The sequence below is a fragment of the Malania oleifera genome, chromosome 6 (assembly GCF_029873635.1).
Source record: "Malania oleifera isolate guangnan ecotype guangnan chromosome 6, ASM2987363v1, whole genome shotgun sequence".
NCBI classification, from domain to species: domain Eukaryota; kingdom Viridiplantae; phylum Streptophyta; class Magnoliopsida; order Santalales; family Ximeniaceae; genus Malania; species Malania oleifera.
The window spans coordinates 6128569-6155718 of NC_080422.1; the positions used below are offsets into that span (position 1 = coordinate 6128569).

Genomic DNA, 27150 nt, shown 5'->3' on the forward strand with positions numbered 1-27150 from the left:
GTTCCACATATCTAGTTCCAATGTAGTTGGCAATTCAACAATCTGTAAAACCTAAATGTCCTTATTTTCATGGTTGTACAGTTCCTCATCCTTTCCTAGATTCGTTGAATGACATGGACAATTATTTTAATTGGCATGGATTGTTTGACCACCTAAGTATCTAAGCTATAACAAGACTTCTTGGTTTAGCTGATCAATATTGGCAAAAAATTGAAAAGGACAAAAATCGTCTTGGAGAACCACCTGTTATTTCATGGTATGAAATGAGATATATCTTTAGAGACCTCATTTATCGGTGCGCTTTAGTAAAGAACCTAGAATGGTAATTTTGGTCAAGAAAGGGTTGAGAGATGAAATCAAAAGGTATATAAATATTCAAAAAACGTCCTCCTACTCAATTTGAGGATTACCATATGGCTTTGGAAGTTGAGAGATTTCTCTAGCTACCAACCCTTAATACCACTTCCTATTTTCAAGAATTTCATCAATTTAGATAATTTCTCCATGGTCACGAGGTATTCCTAGATCCACCCAAGATGTTTAAGAGAAAACTCAACTTGTTGAGGATATCAAAACTGCCCATCCAAGTTGTTGCATTATAGAATATCATGACTACATAAATGACTTGCATATTACAAGTGCACAATTCTTTGATTCTTCTGTAGACATGAGTCATGAATCTTCTCAAAATGAGGCCATAAACTTGTCTTTAGTGATCCTAAACACTGTTGGAGCCTCTAGGCCAGTGATGGACCTTGACTTGTCATCGAACTTTGTTGTATCAAGATGAATTGCCAACTACTGCTCTTCAACCTTAATTTTCCATTTCTAACCGAAAGAGTGAGGAACCATTAGTTGCTCCAAAGCTTGTTGAAAATTGTTTAATCATGGAACTTCTTGTTGAAAATTCCCTTGAGATGATTTCTCTTCAATCCAATAAACTTGTGTGTCCATCCCTTACATCTTCTTTAACCAAATATAATGAAACATTGTCCATCATTCTGGAGTATGGACCAAATGCATATTTGCTTGAGCTGCCAATAGATTTGGATATTAAATTGATTTTTTGTTTGGAGGACTTGTTTTAGTAGAGGACATTGAGGCCTTCTATGCTACTTGCGTTGGAGGATCAGACTAAATATTCTTCAACAGTGATGGATGATGCGATGCAGATTGTCTCCTCTTGATGTGCCTACATGTTCGATTTTGTTTCCACTTCTGGAGTTAAAGCTACTATACCATTTCAAAACTCGGGGTTGAGTTTTATCAACCAAGGGGAGTTTGATGGAGAACCACCAATGGAGAACTTTAGATGTTTATATTGTACCTAGGGTTTGTATTTTAGTTTGGGAAAACTGTGGTTATTTTAGAAGTTTAGTTAGTTTAGGTATATTTTGCGTATTTAACTATTTTGGGGTTATTTTGTAATTTTTTGTTTTATTAGGGTTTTTATGTAATTGTGTTCCAGTTAGTAGTGGGTATAAGTGCTGGAGGTCACCTCTTCATAGCCTCTCCTAATCTAGAAAACCCTTGTCCCTCCCAAGCTGAAAGCCGATAACTCCATCTTCTCTTCTGCCCTCACCTTCTTTTCTTGCTGAAACCCTAAACCATTCCTCCATATCCCTTCTCGCTGAAAACCCTTTCTCCCCTTCCTCACTGAAAACCCTGTTCCCTTTTGCTCCTTTCACTCATTGCGATTGTGGGGGCTCCTTCACTGTCAACTTTCTACCTTCATCCATGGCTGACGCGAAGTGTTCAGTGTTGGATCAAGAAAAAATCATTTAATTTGGTCATAGAAGAAGAGAACACCGACATCCTGAGGCTGATAGAGCTTCGCAATGGTCATTGCACATCAATTTTTTTGGAGATTAAAGAATTAGCCTGGTTCCTTCGAGCTTGGGACGATTTTCGGAGCTTGAAAGAACCACCCCCTCAACTTCCTGATTTTTAAGGATGAGAAACAAGGAGAAAACCTTGACACTTCTCTTGAAATGAAACAAGCATGGTAGGTTCATTTGCCCGTTGATGTTGTGCCGCAACATTAGGAGATTGTTGAATCATGTCAAGTTTGTTAAGACGGTTGAGGTATGAATTGGAGAGAGATTTCTTTTAGCTTTTGTGATTTTTGGGAAAAGACTTATCATAAGGCCTTGGAGATAGAGGTATCATAGGACTTTTGCGCAAAGGAGAGTCACTCCCCATTGCCTCTAGGAACTCTACAACCTTAATCCATTAGCTCCAGTAGCTAGTCAAAGTGTCAACTAACGTCCCTTCTTCTACAGGTAGAGGTTTTGGCCCTGTCACGTCTGAACCACTTAACCTGCCAATTGAGTGTCATCATTGTCATGGTATAGGACAAATAGTTACCCAATGCCTTCACAATACCCTAACCATAGAGTTGGAAGATAAGGAACCTCAAGAAAATGATAACAATTGCATCTATTTGTTATACCTACCTAACGCAAAGGACGAGGGACTGTAATGCCTATTTCTATGTTATAAGGTGTGTAGTGGCCACGCAAGAAGAATTTAAGGTGGTGAAGAACAACAGTATCTTCTCTGCTTATGTGTGGAGATACTGTTTGCAAGCTTGTCATCACTGGGCATAGTTCCATAAATGTCAAATTCGTCCTTAAGGAGATTGAATCCCTAGCCCCAACTTCACCCTTGTCCATGTAGGGTTGCTTGGGTAGATAAGGTTTCCTTGCCACTTTTTGAGTGCTGTAGGTACCTCTCTGGACATGTGCATGCCATGTCAAAATAATATATGATGTCTTGCCTTATGGAGGTAGCATCTCACTTGGGTGTTCCTCGATCAATTGTGTCATTGCTGTTAACTTCAGATGAAAACGCTTACATGCTCAAACACGGTAATGAGACAATTACTTCAATAACCTTGTGACATGCTTAGCCCACTGAGAAAACGGTTGACTTTAAGTTCACCTCCTTAGTGTGTGCCACAAAAGGATGTCAAATTTTGAAATTTGAAAAGGAGGGCGACAAGTGAAGGTTTCTGTTAGCATTGGCATCAAAAGGCAAGTTTGCTTTGATTATAAAGTTTGCCTCTTGAAATTACCCAATTGTTGAGTGAATTTTAGGGTGTCATTCTTCAGGAAATGACTGATGGGTTGCATCATCTATGAGACACTAAACATGCCATTGACTTTGTTCCTAGGCCTAGTTACCAAATCTCCCATCGTATAGGTTGAACTCTATGAAGCGTGTTTAGCCCTATCTTAGTCCTTGTACCATTCTCAAGTCTTTTTGCTCTTTAGAAGGATGGCACCTTGAGAATGTGCATTGACAGTCAGGCCAATAACAGAATCATAGTGAACTAGTGAAGTACTGGTTCCCATATTCCTAGGTTGGACAACCTATCAAATCAGTTATCGGGTTCTGTGGTCTAATCCAAACTTGATTTGCGTATCTTCTATCACCAAATTAGAATCTGACTTAGGGATGAGTGGAGGACTACTTTCAAGACCCAATATGGTCTCTATAAGTGGCTTGTCGGGCCCTTGGGTTGTCTAATGCATGTAGCACATTTATTGGACATGTCATGGCTATATCTCTTTTGGGTAAGTTCCTTGTCGTCTACTTTGATGGCGTCTTCATCTGCAGTGAGTCCATAGAGGAATACTTGGGCCTAATTGGTGAAGCTTTCATTACTCTTAGTTGTGCTTTGTATGTTAATCTTAAAAAATGTTCCTTCTTTCAGACTCATGTTGTTTTCTTAGGGTATGTCATGTTTGTGTTGGTATTATTGTTGATTGTGGGAAGGTGACTGCTATATTGGATTGGCTAGAGCCCAAGTCCACTTCTGATTTGTGTAGTATTCAGGGGATCACACCTTTTTTACTAGCAGTTCACTGATACGGCATGGCTTTCATCAATATTCTCTGATCAGGATGTGAAATTTATTGGATATTTCTGGAAGACATTGTGGAAACTGTTTGGCACCGAGCTAAAGTTTTCAGCTACTCTCCTTGTGGAACTGAGGTGGTTAATTGTAGTTTGGGTGACTTAGGTGCATGGTAGGGGACAAGCCTAGAACTTAGGATTATTTGTTACCTTCTGCAGAGTTTACATATAATAATATAGTGAATCAATCTACTAGATAGTCCTGAAATTTTCCATGGTTATTCCCCTCGCCACCCTGTTGGCTTTATTCCCTTGACCCTGACCCTGCCCTTTTGTGACAGTTGGGTCTTATGCTCAAAACATTTGTGACCTTGATGCTGATATTAGGTGAAAGATTTCTATGGAAATCACACACTATATGCTAGTTGCTGATGCCCACTCTAGGCGCCTTGAATTTAATGAGGTTAAACTATGTGATGTTATGTATCCATCTTGAAGGTGACCCCAAGCATTCTTTTGAAAGGTTGTATGCCCATTCTTTCGGCCCTTTTTAGCATTCTTTGTCATTTGGGCCCTAATGCTTTGTGCTTGGAACAACCATCCATTATGAGCATTAGTCCTATTTTCAATGTGACTTATTCCTTATTGAGGCACCTTTGAGCCTCCCTTTGTGCATGCAGAAACCAGTACTTGATCTTCTATCTCCTGCTCTTTTCTATATACGAGCATGTTGCAGCCACATGAGGAGGGTATAGATGATACCTCTTGAAGTGGACCAATTGCTCTACTTGCAACTCAACATGCATTATGGAGGATGAGTTGCGATTCTGTAATCAGATCTCTTGGAAGTTGGAACAGTACATCTGTCTTTCCTTGCCATTGGTGAGTTTTTCTCCACCTGGGGGAATTGATGGGTATCATTCTTGTGCCTGCTTTGGGTGTAGCTGTAAAAACAGTCTAGGTTTTTTGTAATTATGTGCTTTTCAGTTTTAAAGAGTTTGCAATTATATGATTTTCTAATTGTATATTGTTTCCTGGATAATGTTTCCTTATGTAGTATAATGAGAAAGGCTTATATAAAGGCTTGGTGTGTAACCCTTGGAGGCAGATTGCAATATTGAGAATTTAATCTTAACTGTTAATTTTTCCGGTTTATTTTCCCTCATCTTCTTTGGTTTCTCTTGTTTTTATTGTTTTTCTGTAGATTCTCTTTTGCCAATGTCCTGCATCGTACTAATCTTGGTTTAATGTTCAAGTAATTTGATGTACAACAGTTCTTTTTTGGTTGTTTTCAGAGTCAGTTGCATGGTTGCTAATGGAGAAGGCGTTGGTGCTTCAGCAGTAGTTTGCTTGGGATATCCACTGAAGGTTTGCTGCAGTTCATGCATTTCGTATTGATACTGTGTTGTCTTTGTGCCAAGTTTGTTCTTCTGAGTATATAAAATACTTAAGAATTTGGGAATGGTCTTCTGCTTCTTCTTCTTCTTCTTCTTCTTCTTCTTCTTCTCGTCTTTTATTATTTTTATTTATCTAGTTTGCATACTAAAACAGCTTAATTTGGTGGGGAGTTGGTTCTCTGCTTCTTCTCTTTTATTCTTTACTTATTTATTTATTTGCATGCTAAAACAGCTTAATTTGGAGGGGAGTTGGTTCACCATTTTATAAGAAGTCAACTCTTTGCATTTCTCCCATTATATCCTAACAATTCAATTTTGTCAGTGTCCATTTGTGCTTTACTAAAGAAGACCCAATTAAAAAAGAAGAAGAATGATATAAGAGTTACAATGTATGTGCACTATAATTAGTAAGCACCCCACTGTCATAATCACAAAGTGAGTTTATTTAATCAAAATTACCTGTTATTCCAGGGCATGAATGGAGCAGTGCGAGATGAAACACTCTTGCAACTTACAGTTCCTGTTTTGTTTGTACAGGTAAAATCATTGGCCTTCTTGTGTTACTTGTTTAGAGAGCCAAAATCGGTGGACAAAGTACAATTTTATGTGCCCAGAAATTTTGTGCATGCCATATTCTGTAATGTGAACACCCACTCTCTGTTCCATCACCTAAATTGTACTACTAGGCCTCCTCTTTAAGAAAAATTTATATCCATTCCCTAGTGCAACATTAAAAGGCTTGGGCTGTTGTTGCAATTCTGCTAGTTCTATGTTCTTAGTGCAGCCACTTCATGCTCAGATCCAAACCTTCCTTTCCCAGGATATAAGTAGTGGTGGTTAATGCCTTTCAAAATTCGTAGGTTTTAGGTTCAATGCTATAATTGCCTTGTGCTTACACAGATTTCAGTTTAACATGTGCCTACTTTTTGCGATAACAAGGAATAGGAATATCCCACTTACCCAGTTCCCCTTCTTGTGAGACCAGCACTAGGTAATGGACTTTCTCTTTTTTCTCTTCTCCCCCCTTGTTTAACCAATAATAATGAACTTCAAATTGGTAACTTCTCTAGGTCTCAAATATCTCTTATTGTTTCTGAAACCTTAAGCGTCAGCTTCCAGATTTGGCTTAGCCCTTGGTTCTGTAATCATATGAGTTCTCTTTATGTTGCTTTTCTTTTTAGATTGAACCATTGGAGATGATTTTATTTTCCACCTTTATTGGCATTATCTAATAATCACTGCGTAAATTCCTATCCAGATGAAATGCACAATGCCTTTTCCATAATTTCTCAAATCTAATGCTAGAGGCTAGTGCTGTATTGAATGTGATTATTCTGTTTTATGAAGGGTAGTAAGGATGGACTCTGTCCACTAGAAAAGCTACAAGCTGTTCGCAAGAAGATGAAATCGCCAAATGAGTTACATGTGATTGAAGGAGGTGACCACTCCTTCAAGATAGCGAAGAAGCACTTGCAATTGAAGGGATCAACCCAAGATGAAGCTGAAAATCTTGCTGTTCACTCCATTGCAGCATTTGTCTCAAAGTCCCTCGGAGGAAGATGATACCTTTCCAGCTGGAAAGTTTTGATTGTAAGAGAAAATGTTGTAATATTTTGTCTACCTTTTCATTTTGTCGTGACCAGGGGTGGGCGTGGGGGGTGGCATTATCGTTATCTTACAGTCTTTGCTAAAAGATTCTCAGCTGTTAGAGCATGCTGTCTCAATTTCACTCCCAAAACATGGATCCAGTTGTGAAAGAGTGTGGCATATGTGTGATAATTGAAAATGGAGCATTAAATCAGCTTGACTAATTGATCCTTTGTGATGGTTGCTTTGGACCGTCGGCCTTGCAAAATTCCCTTGGGGGTAGTATCTTTCATGGTTTAGCTGAAGTATTTATCTGACTGGAATTGATTTTAGTTGATTGTTAATTTGAAACATATCAAATTAAGGAGGAGAAATTCTATGTTATTCTGTTCATTCCATTGTATTCCAAACTAATGCTTAGGCAGTCCAAAAGTATATTGATGAGAGAAATTTCCATGCATCACAGATTAACTGAGCTTTAGATATCGACTTATTTTAGTAGCATACCTCATCATCAAACTGCCTTGTTACAATTTAACATGTCATATATTTATTCTTAGAACAGTACACACTTTAATTGTTGAAGCTGGAAATTTTCATTTTTCACTGCCCATTTCAGATAGACATTTATTCTTCTTCATATTTATTTTATGTATTTGCTAGGCAGCTTCATTCCTCCTGTTTGGACGCAGATTCTTGTTGCTCTACTGTTCCTTCTGCAAACATCATTCCAGACAAATAAGAAGTTAATGACTCAAAAACATAGCAGATATACTGAAGGGAATTGTATTTTTTCATCAATTTGAGCATGAAAAATGGAGCCATTCACACATTTGGTATGTAAAGACAATTTGTGCATGTGAGATAATTTTTCGTTTCTGTATTTCCCATAAAACCCTATTTGGATACATTCTGTTTTTCTTTTTGGCTCGTCAGCCTTGACACCTGGAGTCCACAAGATCATTCATCAACAAAATGGCACCATTACGGGTGGTTGCAGGGGCTCATGCTGTCAGCAGTAAGTCCCTTCTGCTATTTGTTTTTGCAATTTTTTCCCCAATGGCATCATACTTCACTGTTATTGAATCTTTGGAATGTGTAATCACTTATAATTCTGAAATTCTGTAATGATCATTCTATTTGCGGGAATTGTGGGGAAAAAATTATGGACATAACTCAATGGGAAAGAGGTATGCCAGAAATTGGAGGGGCAGGGCCTTTGCCTTTCACAGTCGCTGTCACTCTCACTCTCGCTGCTGCTGCTGCTGGTACTATTGTTGCAAGATTTGCCATCCTTGGCCTTGTTCTTTTTCTTTGGAGTCTTATCTCTCCTTTTGTGTTCAGCTGGTTTAGGTGACCAAAAAATTTTATGCTCTTTCTTCTTTTCCATCTTTTTCTTCTCAGTATTGGCGATAGGCTTTACTGCTGCAAACCAAGCCATGGGATGAATGCTGCTCTGCACTCTTGCCGTGGATCTGGTTGCAGCAGTGTGTGGCTCTTGATCATTCCCTGACGCATGTGACATTCTTCCTTTTTTTTGTTCTGTAAGTGTCTTCACTGCCCAACTGGCCACCTCAGTTACTGCACGGCCGAGCATGCTAAACATAGACGTGTCTCAAGTTAGGCCTCTTACATAACTCAAAGCAACTTTCCCATACCAAATTGGAACGATAACAATATCTATTCAAAGTAATAGTAGTCAAAATATGGAGGGTATATAAGCAGTGTTATATAATTCCAATTGACTGGAATAACCAAAGTCTAGCTGCTCTTACTTTTGCATTGACTTCGTTCTCAATACTGATTTTCAATTGTCTCATTTAGCATCTGTCTATATTTGAACTACCTTGTAATGTGAATTGTACCATCAAATATGTAAGAAATACCAACAACCTTTGACTTAAAATGGGCTAGAGCTAGATATTTCCTTCTTCCTAGTTTTGTTCTTAAGGAATTTCTTTTCCTTAGACCTAGACAAACCATGAGGAGCAACTTGAGCATTTTGTGTTTTATCCTTCTTATTTTTTTTCCCTCTTAAAATTTTCTCCACAAGTTACATCCATTTCATTTTCAACTTATTATAATAATGTGAGAGATTCATGACTAGGTCATGCACCCCACATGGTATTATCATGCTTAATAGTTGTCAATAGTCTTAAATAGTTATCCTTTCTTGTCTTGTCTTGTAGGATTTAGTAAATTTTACAATAGCTTTAAGAAATGACCTAAAATTCTCAATTTATGGACTTCTCAAATTATTGCTTTACTAATTAAAATACTCCCATTTTCATAACATGCCATATAATTTGTGTGCTCTTTGCTTCTCCTCTTTCCACTCCTCACTAGCTGTAGTTTAGTTGACGGATGAGATCTTTGTTGTTTTGTAGGTTCATAAACCTTCGAACATAGTGTATAATCAGGAGAGTATAAAAGAAGTGATAGTTGTTTCTTTTGATAAAGAGAGAAGGAAAAAAAGAAAAGGCCAAATGATTTATCTTTTTATTACCTAGATAACTAGAGAGATCATTAAAAAAGAAGAAGGATTTAACATTGTTTTACGAAATTGACATTTCATTTGTTAGCTAATATGGTATGTTTAATTTTTGTGAAGGTATTTTTGGTATTTAGAAAAAATCTATTAAAAAGGTTGTCGTTTCTCTTCAAATTTCTCAATTATTGAAGCAATTAAAAAATAGGATTACAAAAGATTTTTAATCTCCGAGTGAGCGCGAGATTTTCAGTTCATTTATTACCCTACCGAGTCACTCAATCCAAGCAAAATTTAAGAGACTCAATCTAATCTTTTTTGAAAAGAGATTTCGATTCTTTTGAAGGCCCATCAATCCTCAAAATTAAGTCAATATTTAACAAACGAAGGCTGGAGAAGTGTTGGGAACCAATTCAAAATGTGTTGGCACCAACTTAAAATATAAAAGTAATTAAATTATGTTTTAAAATGTGTCCGGGCCATTGCTTACTAGAAGGAACCAAGATAATTTGTATTATATAGGAACACAGCCTAAAACATCACAGGGCTGGTGCATGGTTCTCTCGAACAAATATTTTATTGTGGTTCACTATAGATATATGATACAGAGCTCTGCATTATTTTAGACATGTGCTTTGTGTCATTTCAATGGTCTGTCGTCTTCGTAATTAGCAAATTTCTTGTTTAAGCGATTCCTCTTATAAAATTATCTTTAGGTCTTTTGGCATGACATTTCACCCACTCTGTTTCAGATGCTCTGTTGTGATTCAAACTTGATTGATTTATGCTTAAATTCATTGCAATATAAGAAGCATTTCTGGGGCATTTGAAGGGTGTCCCATTTGGGTAAAAGTGAAAGCCTCGTGGGCCAAAATGGATGTTGCTGGTTCCCAGTGTCGAGAAAATGAAGCAATCCCCTGTTTTCTTTTGACCAATCTTTTCAGCTTTAGCTAGTTTTTACTCTATACCCTTCCAGTCATTGAGACCATACTCTAATCAATATAAGTCTAGTTGTGTCTTTAGATCCTTTAATAGATACTAGTTTATGTATTATAGGATACTTGGATTTTTTATTATTTATATATGTTAAAATTTATCTGTATAAAATATTGGGTGGTGAGTCGATTTAAGTTTTAAAATTTTCTGATTTAACTAGTTTAGCATATTCTCATGAAAACACATGGTGTCATAATAGTACTTAAGAGGATAACACTTATTTTCATAAAGAATCGTCATTTCAATAAGCTCATTATCAATACTACAATGCACTTTTTATTTTTATTTTTAGATAAGCTCCTTTATTTAAAGTAAAGAGAATCTCAAAGCAGAGGATAATTGATCCTAGCTCATAACTCTTCTTTCAAACCTTTCATGATCCCTTTTTGACTTGTGTTAAGAGAGTTTTTCCAAAGTTCGAATTCTATTCGCCTTATTTTCTTTTAAGAATCATAGGATTTACTTTGTTGTATGACATCATTGACATGTGATTGGTTAACCTAACTTGCTCATTTTTCCTTATTAGTAATACAAGGGATTTTCACTAGACTAAACAAAGTAAGAATAGCACTTGGAGGATAATACCAACTTCCGGACACAGAATCGTTCTTCATGAAAAAAAAAAAAATAGCACTTAGAATAACACTAACTTCCAAAGAGAATCACTCTTCATGAAACTCTTTATCAACCCGTCCAATATACTTGTTCCACTCCAATTGTTCATCTAATGTGAAATTACACAATTGCCATATATAAACACTTCTACTAGCAAGAAAATGGAATCTAAATAAAGAGATAAGTGAGTATTCATTCATTACGCTCCTTTTCAACCTTTCATAATTTCCTTTTGACCTCGCTCATGGGAGTCTTTTCCAAGATTTGGATTCTAATCACTTTATTTTCTTTTATTTGTAGGGTTTGGCCTTGAGCGTAATGGAGACTAGAAACTGTATCACCAGTTACCAACTAAGACCTTGCTGGTTATTTATTTGAGTCAAATTATGTCATAATCACTCAAAATCACAGGGACTGGTTAGTTTTCCCAACCTGGCTTTCTTATTTTTCATAATTACTAGTGTAAGGTATTTTTTATTGGATTACTTGGTGTCACAATTATACTTTAACACCCACTTCCACAGAGGATCACCATGCCAAGAAAACAACTCCCAGCACATTCTATTCACTGTTGCACTCAAACATTATAAATGAACTCTTTTTTATTTAAAAGAAAGGGATTCTAAAAAAAAAAAAGGTTAGCCGATTTTAACTTACTACATTATTTTCAAACTTTTCACAATCCCCTTTTGACATAGGAAATCGGGAGTTTTTTCAAAGCAAAGAGTGAAAATTACATCAACAATTATCAATTAGGATGATGATGATGATTAACTTGAGTCAAAGTGTCGCCAATAATCACCAAATATCATAAGACTTGATTGGTTGTATAAAATGTAAAGTGATTAGTTGGTTTAATCTAACTTTCTATTTCTCTCAATTTCTAATTCAATGTATTTTCACTGAACTATGTGGCGCTAGGATGACACTTGCAGGATAACACCCACTTGCACAGAGAATTGCCATACCAAGAGGATCTCAAAAAAAGAGTTGGTCCAACATCACTCGCTACACTCCTCTCAATCTATCCTTGATTGGTTGCATAACGTGTAACGTGGTTAATCAACTTTACCTAACCTTTTTTATTTTTATTGATTACCAATACATGGTATTTTCATCAAACTATATGGAGTTAGAATTACACTTGGAGGATGACACTAACTTGTAGAGAGAATTGCCGAGCCATCAAACCATTTAGCAACCCCTCCAATTTGCTTGTTCCAATCCCATTAATCACCCGATGAGAAATTACAATCAATTGCCATAAATATACACTTCTAGTTACAAGAAAAAGGAATCTAAATAAAGAGATAAGTCAATCTTCACTTGCTACATTCTCTTAAACATTTCATAATTTATATTTTTGACATGAGTATTAGAGAATTTTTCGATAGTGAGGACTGGAAGGTTATCAATTAAGATGATGATGGTTATTATTTGAACCAAACTGCCCCGAAGTCACAAAAATTCGTAAGATTTGATTGGTCCTCGTAAAAATGTAAAATGGTTGGAGGATAACAGCCACTTGCGCAGAGTTGCTATGCTAAGAAGGCCCTTACCAACACTTTCTATCCATTTTTTTTTTTCACTCCCATCAATCACCCAACATCAATTGCGTGAAATGCTCATAAATTTATTTAAAGAAAATTTAAGGAAATAATTATGTCAATCATCATTTGCTACACTCCTTTTAATCTTTTCACAATTTTTTTTTTTTTTTTTTTTTCTTACGTATCGGAATTTTCTCAAAAGTTGATTTTTAATTACTTTATCTTCTTTATTTGTAGGACATGACTCTAAATGGAGACAGATACAAACTATATATATCAAGGTGATATGACTTTTACTCTCTTTCTCTATTTATTTTTCATGTTCTACATGTTTTAAAACAAGTATTAACTTTTTTGGTGGAACAATGGGCCTGAGCAAAAAAAAATAGGAGCAGACCACATCTTGATGTTTCCTCCTTTCTATCTCAATTTTGGTTTGAGCCGTATAGTGTCTAAAGGACATGTTGTCCAAAACATCGACACACAACTCACTCAATGCACTTTACAATACTAAAGGATTTTTTTTTTTTTAAAGTGAATTATCTATTGAGATTCGCATTGTGAGAATAAATTATAATAAACGAATTGTAGTAACAAAACTTTACTCTATTCCGCAATTTTCATGTATTTCTCTCTAAAGAGAGCTTCAGGTTTAGATTGTATGTCCTTTATAAGAACTTTAAATTAGTCAACTACTTAGAAACTTACAAGATCATAATGATACAAGGATAAAAAAGTTTGAAATTCTACCATGGTTAGTTTTGTGTGTGTGTGTGTGTATGTATGGAGAGCCATACACATGGTTGGAAACAAAATTGACAGAAAAATACAATTCCCCCCATTCATTAATCTTTTTTTTTTTTTGGCTACTCCCACCCTTCCCCTTCTAATTTATTAAAAACCCATTTCCCCCCACCATACAAACCCACCCAAGAAATCAATTTCACCACACTCTCTCTCTCTCTCTCTCTCTCTCTCTCTCTATTAGAATGGAAAACCAGCGTTGGCGGAAACAACCCAAGAGGAGCAAGCTAATTAAGGATAGCCGCAGCTCTGAAGCAGGTTTGTTATATTTCATCTCTTAATTTAATTTAATTGTCTCATCATCTTTTACATATGTCTCCATTAGTTAATTAATTCCTGCATCAAAATTTTCAATTTTCCTCCTTTCTAGAATTTACTTTCTCGTGTTTCGACCGTTTGGTTGCCCAGAAAAGCCTCCAAAAATTTCTATATTGACTTGCTGAGACGTAGGACTATATATATAAATGTATGCTTTTGCGTACATATTTATGCACATATTTGTATGATTTTAGATTACTTTAATTTTATTTTGATTGATTCTTACATGATGCATCCTATTTTTTAATTTAATCGGGCAAAAATGCATTTATTTAATCATTCATATGGCATATTAATTACATTATTATATTAAATTATTACTGCAATGCAATGTAATATTTATTAATTACATACATGCATATATATATATATATATATATATATATACACACACAAATGGTTGATTTATTTACTTGTAGAAGAAGTGAGCAGTGTTGAGTGGCAGTTCATAAGCATGACAGAGCAAGAAGAGGACCTAATTTCCAGGATGTACAAGCTCGTGGGAGACAGGTAATTTACTTAATTTCATTTAATCAAGCTTACTGCTTATATATATATATATATATATATATATATATAATATCCTTAAATTAAATAATGGAAGGATTAGGGGTGTAAGTAAGTCAAGCCTACTTGCAAGTTATTAATTTGCTCGATTCTACTCTAGTTCGAACTCGATAATAGTACTCAAATTGAGTTTTGAGTCTAACACATTTTTTTAGTTTTATTATTTTTGTAAGTTATATAATATATACTTTATAAACATATTTAATATTATATGCATATATATAAAGACGTGCGTAATTTTAATTTATAATTGAGTCAATTGAACTTAATCAAATTAAACTCAAGTTTTTAGAATTTTAGTTGAGTGAAGTTTGAGGTTTACAATTTAGAAATCGATGGAGTTTGAGTTTGATATTTTCAAATCGAATGGAAATTGAGTATTTTTTTTTTTATTCTATTGACTTGACTTCAATTGAATGGAGGCCCAATGAGTCTGATCCAATTGCACCAAAAGTCATACATCTTTTAACATATATTCTTCTCTTTCCTATCCATATAAGTTTCGATCTCAAAACATTTGAAATGAAAATTTCAAACTCTAGCCCTTTTTAAGTTTTAATAATTTTCAAAAGGGTCACGTACATATACGCGCATGCGTGTTGGTTCATCATTCCCATGACCCTATAATGCTCTTGTCGTGCCACCAGAGAGAGAGACAGAATGCGTGTTGGTTCATTATTCCCATGACCCTATAATGCTCTTGTGGTGCCACCAGAGAGAGAGAGAGAGAGAGAGAGCATGCGTTACAATTATGGAAAAAAGGATGAGCAGCTAGCGATCAAAACTGGGTCTGCTCTGCATGCATGCTGGGGCTGGCCCTAGTATTTCAGTTCAAAAGGTTTGATTTAGTTTTACAACTTTAACATTTTTCGGATCGAATACTGAGACCATTGGAAAAAAGATTATAGGATGGGGAAGCCATCTCATACTTAGGCTTGAAAAAAGAAGAAGAAGAAGATTAAGAAAAAATTACGTGTATATGCAATGGCATTTTCAAAATTAGACTTCTTGATGTATTGATATGTTCATCAGTTTTCGATTATTGATTCATAGTTTTCGATTATTGGTTCATAGTTAGGTCAAACAACTAAAGTGTTTAATGAAACTAGTTTTATTCAATTAGAGATGGGTCATAAGGCTTCTCACTTTATGAAGGTAAGGGGAAGATGAGCCAAAGACTTCTTGCTTTGCAATGGCAAGAAAAGGGCTATCGTAACGTAAACAACTTTACCCTTAACTTTTTTATGTAGAAAATTTTTTTTTTTGGTTAAAAAATTTTGAACGCATGACCAAGTCACCACAAAGGAGCAATCTTATCAATTCAATTAGCAATTTGACTATAGTATGTGTGTGAATATTTATAAAATTGTTTATATATAATAAAGTAAATAAACTTAGAGGACATTAAGCTTAGATTATCTTCAAAGCTTTCACAAACTTATGATTTTCTTTGATATTTAATTCAAAACAAAATTACTATCTTGTAAGAATATTTTTCTTTTGTTCCATTAATCAAAACTACTAACAATATATGAATATCTAATCTTATTTCAATAAAATTATTCAAATACCAAATACTTTGCTTTTTATGATGATGTGCATGTTAATAATAATAATAATAATAATAATGATAATAATAATAATGATAATAATAATACTAATATCTAGCTGATGACATCGTTTAATAATAATCATAAAGAAAATTAATAATAGTAATAATAATAGGAACAAAAACAACAATCAATAGGAACAAAAACAACAATCTCTACTTTTTAATCATAATAATTGAAAGGTGCAAAAAATAAGTTTAATTAAAATTATTGTTCTCATTAATCTTAATACTCCCTTAGCTTTCTTTTTAACGATATAAATGTGAAAAAGAACACGTTAGATTACCACTTTGGGTAAAGTGGTAATTTAATGTGGTATTAGAGTTGATTACCAGGAAATCTTGGGTTCTAGTATTGTTGCTCGCGTTTACTGTGATATTTAAAAAAAAAAAATTATTATGTTCCTCATCATGATGCTATTTATCGCATGTTTATCTCTCCACGTGTTGTTGGATTGCACGTGCGGGGGAGTGTTAAAGCTTGACATACATTGTTAGTTTATAACCTAACAGCTTAAACTTTTAGGTAAAGTGGTAATCTTACATGAACAATGCTATCAAGTCGTCTTTGCTTGGAAGGAGGAGGAAAATTGAGTTTAGACCTAAGTTGGTTTTAAGACTCAAATAAAAAAAATTTAAAAATAAAATTATGAATATTTGATAATCGAAGAAAATTGGCAACCCTATTATATCAAGTAAAAAATTAATGGAGTGATTTTGCCAGTGAAAAAAAAAAACAATAGAATATGCATATTAATTAATTAATTAGTTAATTAGCAGAGGGGATGAATGTTTCCTTGTCTTCTTATCTTCTGCCGAACCCATCTGCCTTCTTTCGTCCTATATACTATATTTCCTTTGGATATGAATTCCTGTCGGTGGCATCGGCATGAATAATGATAGAAAGCTTCCAAAGTTTTCTCAATAAAACACTGCTTGCTGGGGTTTGTAGTAGGGTCATCGATTGATTCTTCTGCTTTTATTTTATTTTTTCTAACTATGAATTCTAATTTGGATGAACTCTTCAAACTTTTCAAGCTGCATTATGTCAGAAAAGGATGTGATCGGCCTCATGATTTACTCCTAAAAGAATCAATGAAATTAAATCTAAGATCTCGAGGAAGTCTTTGCCTGTATTAGCATATCCCTTAACTAAAATTGAATAGTATTTTGTATCAATCTCAATGCCAAATTCTGTAGTACCTGCAAATACTTGAGCATTTTCTTCAAAACAAAAATATAAATATACAATGGTGTGTAAGTTGAGGTGTGACTCTGTTCAATTATAACAACAATCTAGAGTGAACAAGAGATATAGCATCATATTTCTTATAACTTGGTATCAAACTATTCCTGGTACAGACAATTATGAAGAGAGCTCCCCAAATCTATTGTCCAAGTATGATGGAAATAGATGTTGATTAAAGCAACTAATTATAATGAATTTTTTTGTTGAGTAAACTATTTGTCATTACAATCTGGAGCATGATCTTCAATTACTCTTCGTTTCATCCTTGGCAACCAAGTCAAATGGTTTGTTGTCATCATTATTATGATTTTTCTAAGGCCTTGTTTGAACCTTAAAAATCTCTTCATAGGACAAGATGGACTTCACAAAGAGATATGTTCTGGCTAGTTCTAGCCAATTATCCTTATACAACTTTTTTTTTTTTTTTTTTTTTTCTCTTCCCGTCAATGTTTTGTAAACCTTTTGTTGAACTGCAATATCAATCATCCACATCTATCACGGGTTTAAATTTACCTCATTGAACTTGTTGAGCTTGGTCCCAGACTTAAATGCAAAGGCTGCCTCTTGCCAAGTCCCCCTTAAGACCTCGTCGGGCCTTTCATTATTAGGTAAGCTATTGCATGGAGGGCGATCCACTTGCAAATTTTAAGTAAACTACCTTCTTGAATATGAGATACAACTTAATAATCATTATAACTATATACATTGTGCCCTGACTACATAGGGAGAGATGATCTATTCGTCACTGCTAGCTTATAGGATTATTAATTTGATTGGACTATTAAAATGCCAACTTATTTGGTCCAAAAGACTCTGAGCTGGTACAAAAATTTCAAAATCAAAAAATGATCACGAATTGAGCTAAGCGTAAACTAAACTAACAAATCAAAATCTAAAGATTCAAATTATTTTTGCTTACTATATGTTTTTTATGCATACAATATGTTTACTAATATTATTTTGACATAATTTGAACTTGTAATTAATAATTTTTCTCAAATCTTAACTCAAATTTTTGAGATCATGGATTATTTTTTGTTATATTTAAAGCTTACTTTAAACTTAATTTTGAGACTTATTTTTTCAATTATAAGTATATTGTAAGCTAGTCGAACTCAGTTTGAACTGGCTCAAACACAATGGACTAGAATGGGTTTGATTTTTTTTTTTAATTATTATTAATTTACAACAAGTTTCAACTAAACTTAACCAAACTTAACTTGCCCATCAATTGACAACCCTACTAATTAAATATACGATCCATCCATTGTTCATATCTTTCTTTGAGTAAAATCCATGAACTTGTTATGGGATTGAACTCGAGTGTAACATAATGGGCACGTAAAAAAAAAAAAAAAAGATTTCAAAGAAATGGACTTGGAGCCAAATTAATTCATTATAAAGAAATCTTCACTTTGGTGCCCACTTGCCATTTTCTAAAATAGCCTTACACAAGATTGACGAGTATTAATCAAATAGTAAACATGAAGATAATGTAATATAAAATATATTATTTACCTAATAGCTGCAACTTTTGTTTGGGTTTTATTTTTTAATATTATAAAATATTTTTTTAATAAATTAATTTCAATATAAAAGGGAAGCACTATTGGCACTCTAAAAAAATACCTCTAGCACTACATTTTTTCGCACACAATAAAATAAGGCTATAAAATGCAGAAAAACTCTCTTATATTAAAAGTTAGTTGCACAATACCCCATGAACTAAAACAATTATCATATAATCACCTTCCAAGTATTTTTAATACTCTATATCTCCCTTCCCTCTAATTAATGGTTAGAATCTTTAATGAAGTAAACCTTGAGCCTTTAATTCCAAAAATACCCTTATGTTAATACAAATAGACAGCACTTTGTGGGAAGATCATTAAAAAAATTACTAGTATTGAGAAAAAATTCCCTAATTTCATGGTACAACCAAGTTAGTAGCACTGATAAGCAGATCTTTTTCTGCGGTCACCTCCCCTCATAATGATCTAATCACAATTGAGGTGGGCATGACTGTTATTCATTAGCGACTACAAAGACTTTTTTTTTTTGGCGACAAACTTGGCAATGCTTCTCCCACCACCCTTTTCAAAATCACCTTCATCAACAACCAAGATTTCTACCACACCATCTTGATTGACAGTTGTAATGTATCCATCTGCATAAAGTCATTCAAGGGTATCAAAGAATACAACTATGTAGGCTGCATGAGCAACTTGAACTCAATTTGTCCGGAACATAATATACCCATCTGCATAAAAAAGTCCTTCATTGACGAGATAATGAAAATTACGTAAAGATTGTATGTACATAGGCACATTATTGAACTATATAAACCATTGTGTACGAATTTTCTTTTGATTTAACCTTAAGACAAGTTATCACAACGTAGACCTTTTCCAATGCTACAATGTGACATCTTTTTATTAGTTGATATGGACATTTAGTTTGAGATATGTTTCATTACTTGATGAAGTGTGTAGGCAATGACATTAATTATTATAATTTTTATGATGTGCTGTGGAAAATTACACTGCATTTGAACCTTACATTTTGAAAGTTGGAGTCTTGAAAACATATCCTACCTATTTTCGTTATTACTCAAATAGTTAATTACTATGACAATGATTATGCATAGATGCACTGTAATTAATAATGAACAGGTGGGAATTAATAGCTGGTCGAATCCCTGGACGGAAAGTCGAAGAAATAGAGAGATTTTGGATGATGAAGCATGGTGAGGTCTTTGCCCACAAAAGGAAGCTTCATAATATTGCCACCAATAGTTGTTCTAAAAAGGCTAGTAATTCCCATTGTCAGACCTTAATTTGTTAACCATTTCTACGCATTCATTTCTTCGTTGTCATTTGTTTTGGACTTTAGAGTATACATGTACAATCTCTCTCTTATGTATGTGAATTTATGAGAAATACTAAGGTTGTGTTCATATGTGAAAAATAATTTTTTATCTTTAATTTTGTAAATCATTGCAAAAATATTATCTTATTCATTAGTTTTTCAAACGAATTGATTTAGCGTTTTTCCCAAATCATGTTTCCTAACAGTATTCCAACTACACAGAACCCTAGATTAGGATCCACACCTAGTCGGTCGGTCAAGGATGCCTTTTAATATTCCTTGATGAACCATCTACACTAAATTCACCTAACCAAGGAAAGATCTCAACTCAACCACTTTCTTAATGGTTTTCATTCTTACTTGGTCTACACCTTGGCCTCATCCGTGTGAAGCTTCCCCACCTCCCATTATGTGGCCCAAGAACATCACATCATCACAAGCAAAGCATACTTCTTCTCAACATAGAATTCATTCTCTTTTAGCTCTTCAAGGACTTGTCATAAGTGTTATGTAGGTTTGGGCCTTGCAATACACTACAATATCATCTAAATACATCATAATAGATCTATCCACAAAGGGTTGGAATATCCTATTTGTTGTGAATGATCTCGGAATTTGTGCAGTGGAATTTAAACGCAACAACCAATGAAAAATAAATATGGAATACATACACGCAGTATATTTGAAAGCAAAATTAACAACGTAAAAATTTTACGTGATTCGGCAATACCTACATGCACAAGAGCAATCGGCAAAGGTTTTCACTATGAGAATGTCAAAGAACATAATACAATACAATACAGTGATCTTCCACTCTCAGAATATACCTAGATTCATTCTTTCAAGAGGTAAAAGCCCCTTTAGCGGTCTTAGATGAGCTTTCCTAATGCCTTCATGGTATGGTGGGAAACTGCTTTTGAAGAGATCCACGACACGAAGCGGAAGAGCTAAATTTCAAAGCGGCTTTGGAGCGCAAGGAGAGGGATGGGGAAGAAAAAAATCCTCCATTTGATCCCCCATCCCTCGATTCAAAGGCAGCCGTTGGGCTAGTATGATCTTATTCCCATAACCCTATTTAGTAAGGCGATGAGTGGAGCTAGTCCTCTTATCATCTCCCCCTATTGCACCTTATATCTCTTTCTCCTATGCCTATCCCCGTGGGCGAGCAAGATGAACTGATCACTTTTCTCTTTTAGAAAGACAAAACTCCGAGTGAACAAGAATCACAGGAGGAGAAAGAGTAGCATAATAAAGTGAAGTCCGTCTTTTTCGCCTACTTGCCTCGGATCATTGAACTGGATGACTAAACTTTCTTTCGAGAAGATGCTTTGAAGGAGAAGGCAAGCAACTGGCATAGTTAATGTAGGAGGAGGATTCTAACGTTCACATTCAAATTTTGAAATCAACCTTGCTGCCCTAAGCAAATCAGTCAACTAATTGGGCCAATCAGTCGATTATTTCAAACAAAATGTAATTGTCTGAATTTTGGATCTATCAGTCGACTGAATTGGCCAATTCGTTGACGGTTTGCTACTGCTCCTCAGCACAAGTGACTTTCAATTATGTTTTCTTCCTTGTTTATGCACTTCATCAAGTATACGAGCCACAAAAATACAACAATCTCCACATTGCCGAGTATACGACCCTTAGGAGAACTTGAAAAACATAGTTTGTTGCTCCACCTTGACCTTGGAAAGTTAGGTTGGGTCCGTCTCCCTTCTAGCACTAGGAGACATGAAGTAAGTTCAAGCAATGCTTGAACTTTTCAGTAGTAACCGGTTTTGTCAAAATATCTACTGTGTTTTTTAGATGTGTGATCTTTCTCCAGTACAAGTTCACCTGAAGTAATCAATTTTCGGACCCTGTGGAACCTTACATATATGCTTAGTTCTAGCATGGTACACTTGATTCTTCGTCAAGTAGATAGCGTCTGATTGTCACAACGTAGCACAACCCTACTTTGTTGTATACCCAGCTCTTTGACCAAAACGGTAAGCCATAAGGCTTCCTTTGCAGTTTTGGCAACTGCCATATACTCATATTCAATTATAGACAATGCCACCATGGATTGTACCATGGACCTCCAACATATAGGTCCTCCCACAAAGGTAAAAACATAACCCTTTGTAGACCTTCTGTCATTCATATCCACTGCGTAATTAGCATCAACAAACCCCACAATTGATGGACTATCCTGTTGCTTGCCGAACATGATGCCATAACTAGAGGTACCCCAAAAGTATCTAAAAATCCATTTGACGGCTTCCCAGTGCTGTCTACCCAAATTAGAAAGAAACTTACTCATCACACTCATTGCATGTGTTAAGTCTGGTCTTGTACACACCAAGACATACATTAAACTCTCCACCACACTAGCATAGGAGACCTTTGACATGTCCCATATATCATCATCCGTACTTGAGCATTCAACAGTAGACAATTTAAAGTGACTCGCTAGAGGTGTACATACTAGTTTAACATCAGCCTTGTTGAACCTTTCCAACACTTTAACTGCCCTGATAACCACAACCTCCCTGCAGTTCTGTCCCGGAGAATCTCCATCCCAAGTATCTTCTTAGCTGAACCAAGATCTTTCATGTCAAGCTCTTTATGCAACATATCCTTTTTTTTTTTGGAAAAAGAGGGCAACACCTCCTATCTTTATTAGAAAACCTCTCACTTATGGTGGAGGAATATCGTGGTTCCAACCTTGAGACTTGGAGAAAACAAAATCAAACCCCAAGAATCTAAAATTGACTTAACCAACTTATTCAAAACCAATAAACCAATGACCAACAACCAAACAAATAAATATGAACTAAACAACTATAAGTGGAAAACAAATAAAATTCCAGAAGATCTCGAGAAATAAACCAACCACTCCAACCTTCACAAACATCAGCACAAAGCATCACGAACGCAAGGAAGGAAATCCCAACAAATTCAATCGAATTATTCCCCTAACTTGCTGTGGAAGCTCATCCTGGTAATTATATGATCGAGATATACCAAATTCACCCTACTTGGCAAAGAAATCCGAACTTTGATTCGCCTCGCTGTAAACATGTTCCACTTTGTAACGTATGCCTCACAACAAAAAAATAGGTTTTTAGTGACGATTTTAAACTGTCACTAATACTCACAAAACCGTCACTACTACTATTAATGACAGTTTTCTGAGTATTAGTGACGGTTTTCAAGTAGTCGCTATACCTGCCGTTACTAATACTTATTAGTGACGAATTTTTCAAACCGTCACTAATAATAGTGTATTAGTGACTGATTAAAATCGTTACTAAAAACCTAAGCCCGTCACTATAGATTTTATACCGGATCGACCAAAAATCGTCACTAAAGTCATAGTATTAGTAAGGGTTTTAAAACCGTGACTATTGCTCAATTATTAGTGACGGTTGCAAAATCATCACTAATGGTTTATTATTAGTGACAGTTTTAAAACCGTCACTATTGCTATATTATTAGTGACAGTTTTAAAATCGTCACTATTGTTATGTAGCACTAGTATTAGTGACGGTTTGAGTGACGATTTAAAAGGGTATTAGTGACGATTTTGAAACTATCACTAATACTTAAATTGGACAATTAGTAGGGAAATTATTTTTTTTCTAATTATTAATTCCTGTAAAAATCTGTAATTAAATTACATTTTCTTATACATAACATTAAATCATAATTGCAATAAAATTCATAAATTATTCAAAATTCTAATTCAAATTTAAATAAAAATATATTATACAAATTCTAATTTAAATTTAAATACAAATATATTATACAAATTCAAATTCAAATTCAAATACAAATATATTATACAAATTTAAATAGAAATACATTATATAAATTCAAATTCAAATACTATGGATGTCATGCATCCATAGTGCATGACATCGTCATAGTTGCAAACCTTATAAATTAAAAAAGTTAAATAAATTAGTATACACTTTTTGAAAAATTTTAGCAGCATTTATTCTGTAAATATGACATTTTTCATAGAGATACGCTTTAAACCTAGGTGTTTACAATAAATAGTTCACAATAATCCAACTAGTAATGAATTTTGCGAGCGCACAGGAGTTTCATAAGCATTAAATAATGTAACGTGTTCATGCATCCCATAAAACACATATATCAGAATATAGTGGATTATCCCCATAAACAACATATTTCATAGAGTAGACACGGTTGGTATGAGATTCACTATAAAATGAAAATCCCAAGAAAGAGAGCTCATCTCCAAAGAAAAGAAAGAGATGATATGTGCATTGTGAAGAGTGGAAATCTTAAGAAGATGAAGCATCATCTACTCCAACAACTGTAACCAGGCCAAGCATCCTCCCAAAATCAAATCCTATTGCCATTAGCTACTCTAAAATGAGTGGGAGGAAGGAACAAACAAGCAAAATGAGAAACAAATTTCTACAGACTTACATGAGAAACAATGCCACTTCCTCTAGTATTCCATCTATTCTAATGAACCCTATATTACTTTTAATCTCCTTTTTTGGCAATTAACAATTAATTTTTGGTTGTACATAAATTAAACTTAAACCTTTAAACATAAATAATAGACTCCAACCAAAATTGGCATAACCACCAAGCAAACAAGAAATCAAAGAAAAATTATATCACATAGTCCAAAATTGGTCTCTTGAATTTTCTTTCCTTTCCCTAAATTTTTCAACAAATTTTCGGCAGCATGTTGTCTATAAATAGAACATTTCCCAAACCTACAAATCACAAAAGCATGCAATTCACAATATTTTTGCATCATACAGATGCCATTTAGATTAAGACATGCAACAACTTAAAAATATCTACCAGCAAACAATACACATCACTGCATCAGCCATACAAGTGGCGTTCCAATCAAGCATGCGGTCCTAATGTCCACTACCAGCATGTAGTTCATAAGATATATCAATCCAAGCATATATGCAGTCCAGAAGTTAAATTATCTATTAAACTGAAGTTAGATATATACTCATCTCTAACTGCAATGAGGTCATGTGATGACAGAGAAGGACGACGAGGCCGTGGATGGTGGTGGCTGCATCAACAATTTTTTATCTAGTTTACTTGGATTTTCTTTTCACAATTGATTTGAAACGCGATAAGCGTGCCCATGTAGACAAAATGAATTTTAGCCTTTCATCTGATAGGTTGTCTCTTATAGTTAAGGTATGATTTAAATATTAATTTTATTCTCTTGAATCTTGATGCATTTCTTGTGGATGCAATGACCGCAAGAAGGGCATCAAGATTCAAGCGAAATAAAATTAATATTTAAATCATACCTTAACTATAAGAGACAACTTATCAAATGAAAGGTTAAAATTCATTTTGTCTACAGGGGCAGACTTATCGCATTTGAAATCAATTTTGAAAAGAAACTCCGGGTAAACTAGATAAAGCCCCTCCATTCATTGTATATGCACTGCAAATGATATGCCCACTATCAAAAATAGAAGTTATCAAAAGTAGACCTAAAATTATATAACAAACTCTTCTCAATGACGGCAAAATCTAAAGAAAAAATTACATAATTATAAATGCAGTGTAAAAAATAAATATACTTTTTAAAGTATTTTTTAGTCATTCAAAATACAAACTTAAATTCACTAAGTAAATCAAGCCAAGAGAAAGTTATAAAATGGCAAAATTCATATTACTTTCAAGATTTATGATACAACTCCCAATTATTCCTATATTGTTTCCAAATCTCATCCAAATCCCAATTATTCATATATTGTTCATATTACTTTCGTCACTAAAAACCTGTTTTTTTGTAGTGCATCTCAATGCTAACACAAGTTCTTCCCACAATTCCCATAAGTTCCAAGTCGAACACTTCCTAGAATTAATCCACTGAACCAACAAAGTAGAGTCACAGACAATCTCCACTTGATCAAATCCTAGATCTTTGTACATATTAATCCCTATAATAATCACTTTCAATTTAGCCATATTATTGGTTCCATAATCCAGTAATGAGGAAAAAACTGTTTTAAATAATCCTTTTCATCTCTTATCACGCATCTACCACCACAATTACTTGGGTTACCTCTACAACTTCCATCCACATTCAACTTAACCCAACCTATCTTAGGTTTACACCATCTGACTACATGAGGAAGACGAACCCTCACATTTTTAACTTGAATATCCAAAGCACGAAGAACTGCAATATCTGTGCAAGAAGAAGGTTACCTTAGTTAAATCCTTCGTAACTATTAATATGTCATCAACATACAATAATAAGAAAATTAGAGAACCATCATCAAGCTTATTCACATACAAATAGTAATCATACTTCATCTTCTATAGCCAATCTTGATCATATAGGAATCATATCTTTTGTTCCATTGCCTTGGGGTCTGTTTCAGTCCGTAAAAAAATTTCTTCAACTTGCAAACTAAGTGTTCTTGCCCTGGTTCACTAATTCCCTTTAGTTGTACCATATAAATTTGTTCCTCCAAATCACCATGGAGAAAATGTCGTATTCACATCCTTTTGTTCCAAATGCAGATCATAATAAGCTACTAACCCCAACACTATCCTAATGGAAGTGTGTTGGACCACAGGTGAAAAGATTTTATCATAATATATTCCTTTTTTTGTGAGTACCCTTTTGCCACTAGTCGTGCCTTGAATTTCTTTCATTCATTTTCTGAAATTGCTTTATTCTTCCTATATACCCATTTGCAACCTATCACCCTTGTCCAATCTAGAAGCTCCACCAACTCCCAAGTTTGATTCTTATGCAACGATTATATTTCCTCAATCATAGCACCCATCCACCTACCTTTTCTCCTGGCCGTGCACTGCCTCTTCGTATAGGAATATTATCGACATACTGGTTTCCCGAGCTATAACTCCTTGCAACTAGAGGACCAAGATCATCGTCATTGCCTTGAGTTTCTTACTCCATCTACACAACATGTTTGTCTCTGCTCCAGTTTTTAGGCTCCTGTTTCTCTTCATCAAATTCTTGAGTATGATTCACCATAACTTTCTTATCGAAAACTACATCCCTACTAATTACCACCTTATTTGTCATTGGATCCCACAGCTTGAACCCTTTCACACCCTTTTGATATCCTAAAAAATGCAACATCTAGACTTTGCATCAAATTTTGATCTCTTCTCACTAGACACGTGAACATAGGTTGGACAAACGAATACCTTTAATCCGAAATAGTCTACTGCATTTCTTATCCATACCT

The 27150-nt window shown here is 34.6% G+C and overlaps 2 protein-coding genes across 11 annotated transcripts in view; both read left to right on the plus strand.

Annotated features, from left to right (window-relative positions):
* Nucleotides 1–7965, plus strand: part of LOC131157855 (uncharacterized) — a 21145-nt gene extending 13180 nt beyond the window's left edge. Inside the window, exons 4-8 of one of the 7 annotated variants that reach the window (XR_009137332.1) lie at nt 5157–5229; nt 5730–5795; nt 6606–6848; nt 7509–7681; nt 7782–7965. Coding sequence is in view for 4 of the 7 variants with exons in the window: in XM_058112262.1 (XP_057968245.1) it covers nt 5157–5229; nt 5730–5795; nt 6606–6821 (355 nt within the window). In the remaining 3 variants the exon portion in view is untranslated. Of the gene's footprint in view, nt 1–5156; nt 5230–5729; nt 5796–6605; nt 7070–7508 lie in introns of those variants that run through there. The other 6 variants (XR_009137334.1, XR_009137333.1, XM_058112262.1 and 3 more) reach the window with 6 other exon arrangements.
* Nucleotides 7642–20008, plus strand: LOC131157856 (MYB-like transcription factor ETC3). 4 transcript variants are annotated; one of them, XM_058112265.1, is made up of 6 exons: nt 7642–7681; nt 7782–7863; nt 12732–12775; nt 13483–13556; nt 14036–14126; nt 19714–20008. In XM_058112265.1, the coding sequence occupies exons 2-6, from the start codon at nt 7852–7854 to the stop codon at nt 19883–19885; spliced, it is 393 nt and encodes a 130-aa protein (XP_057968248.1). In that variant the 5' UTR covers nt 7642–7681; nt 7782–7851; the 3' UTR covers nt 19886–20008. The 4 variants fall into 4 exon arrangements, with proteins under 4 accessions (XP_057968248.1, XP_057968250.1, XP_057968249.1 ...); XM_058112267.1 differs by lacking the exons at nt 7642–7681; nt 7782–7863 and adding exons at nt 8001–8113; nt 8250–8389; XM_058112266.1 differs by lacking the exons at nt 7642–7681; nt 7782–7863 and adding an exon at nt 11270–11361.
* The last annotated feature ends 7142 nt before the right edge of the window (nt 20009–27150 follow it).

Bases quoted from the DNA above. Each gene is read 5' to 3' on its own strand.
- LOC131157856 (XM_058112265.1), top strand. The intron at 12,776-13,482 runs GTGATATGACTT...TCTCTCTATTAG, and splicing joins TACAAACTATATATATCAAG to AATGGAAAACCAGCGTTGGC. The intron at 14,127-19,713 runs GTAATTTACTTA...AATAATGAACAG, and splicing joins TACAAGCTCGTGGGAGACAG to GTGGGAATTAATAGCTGGTC.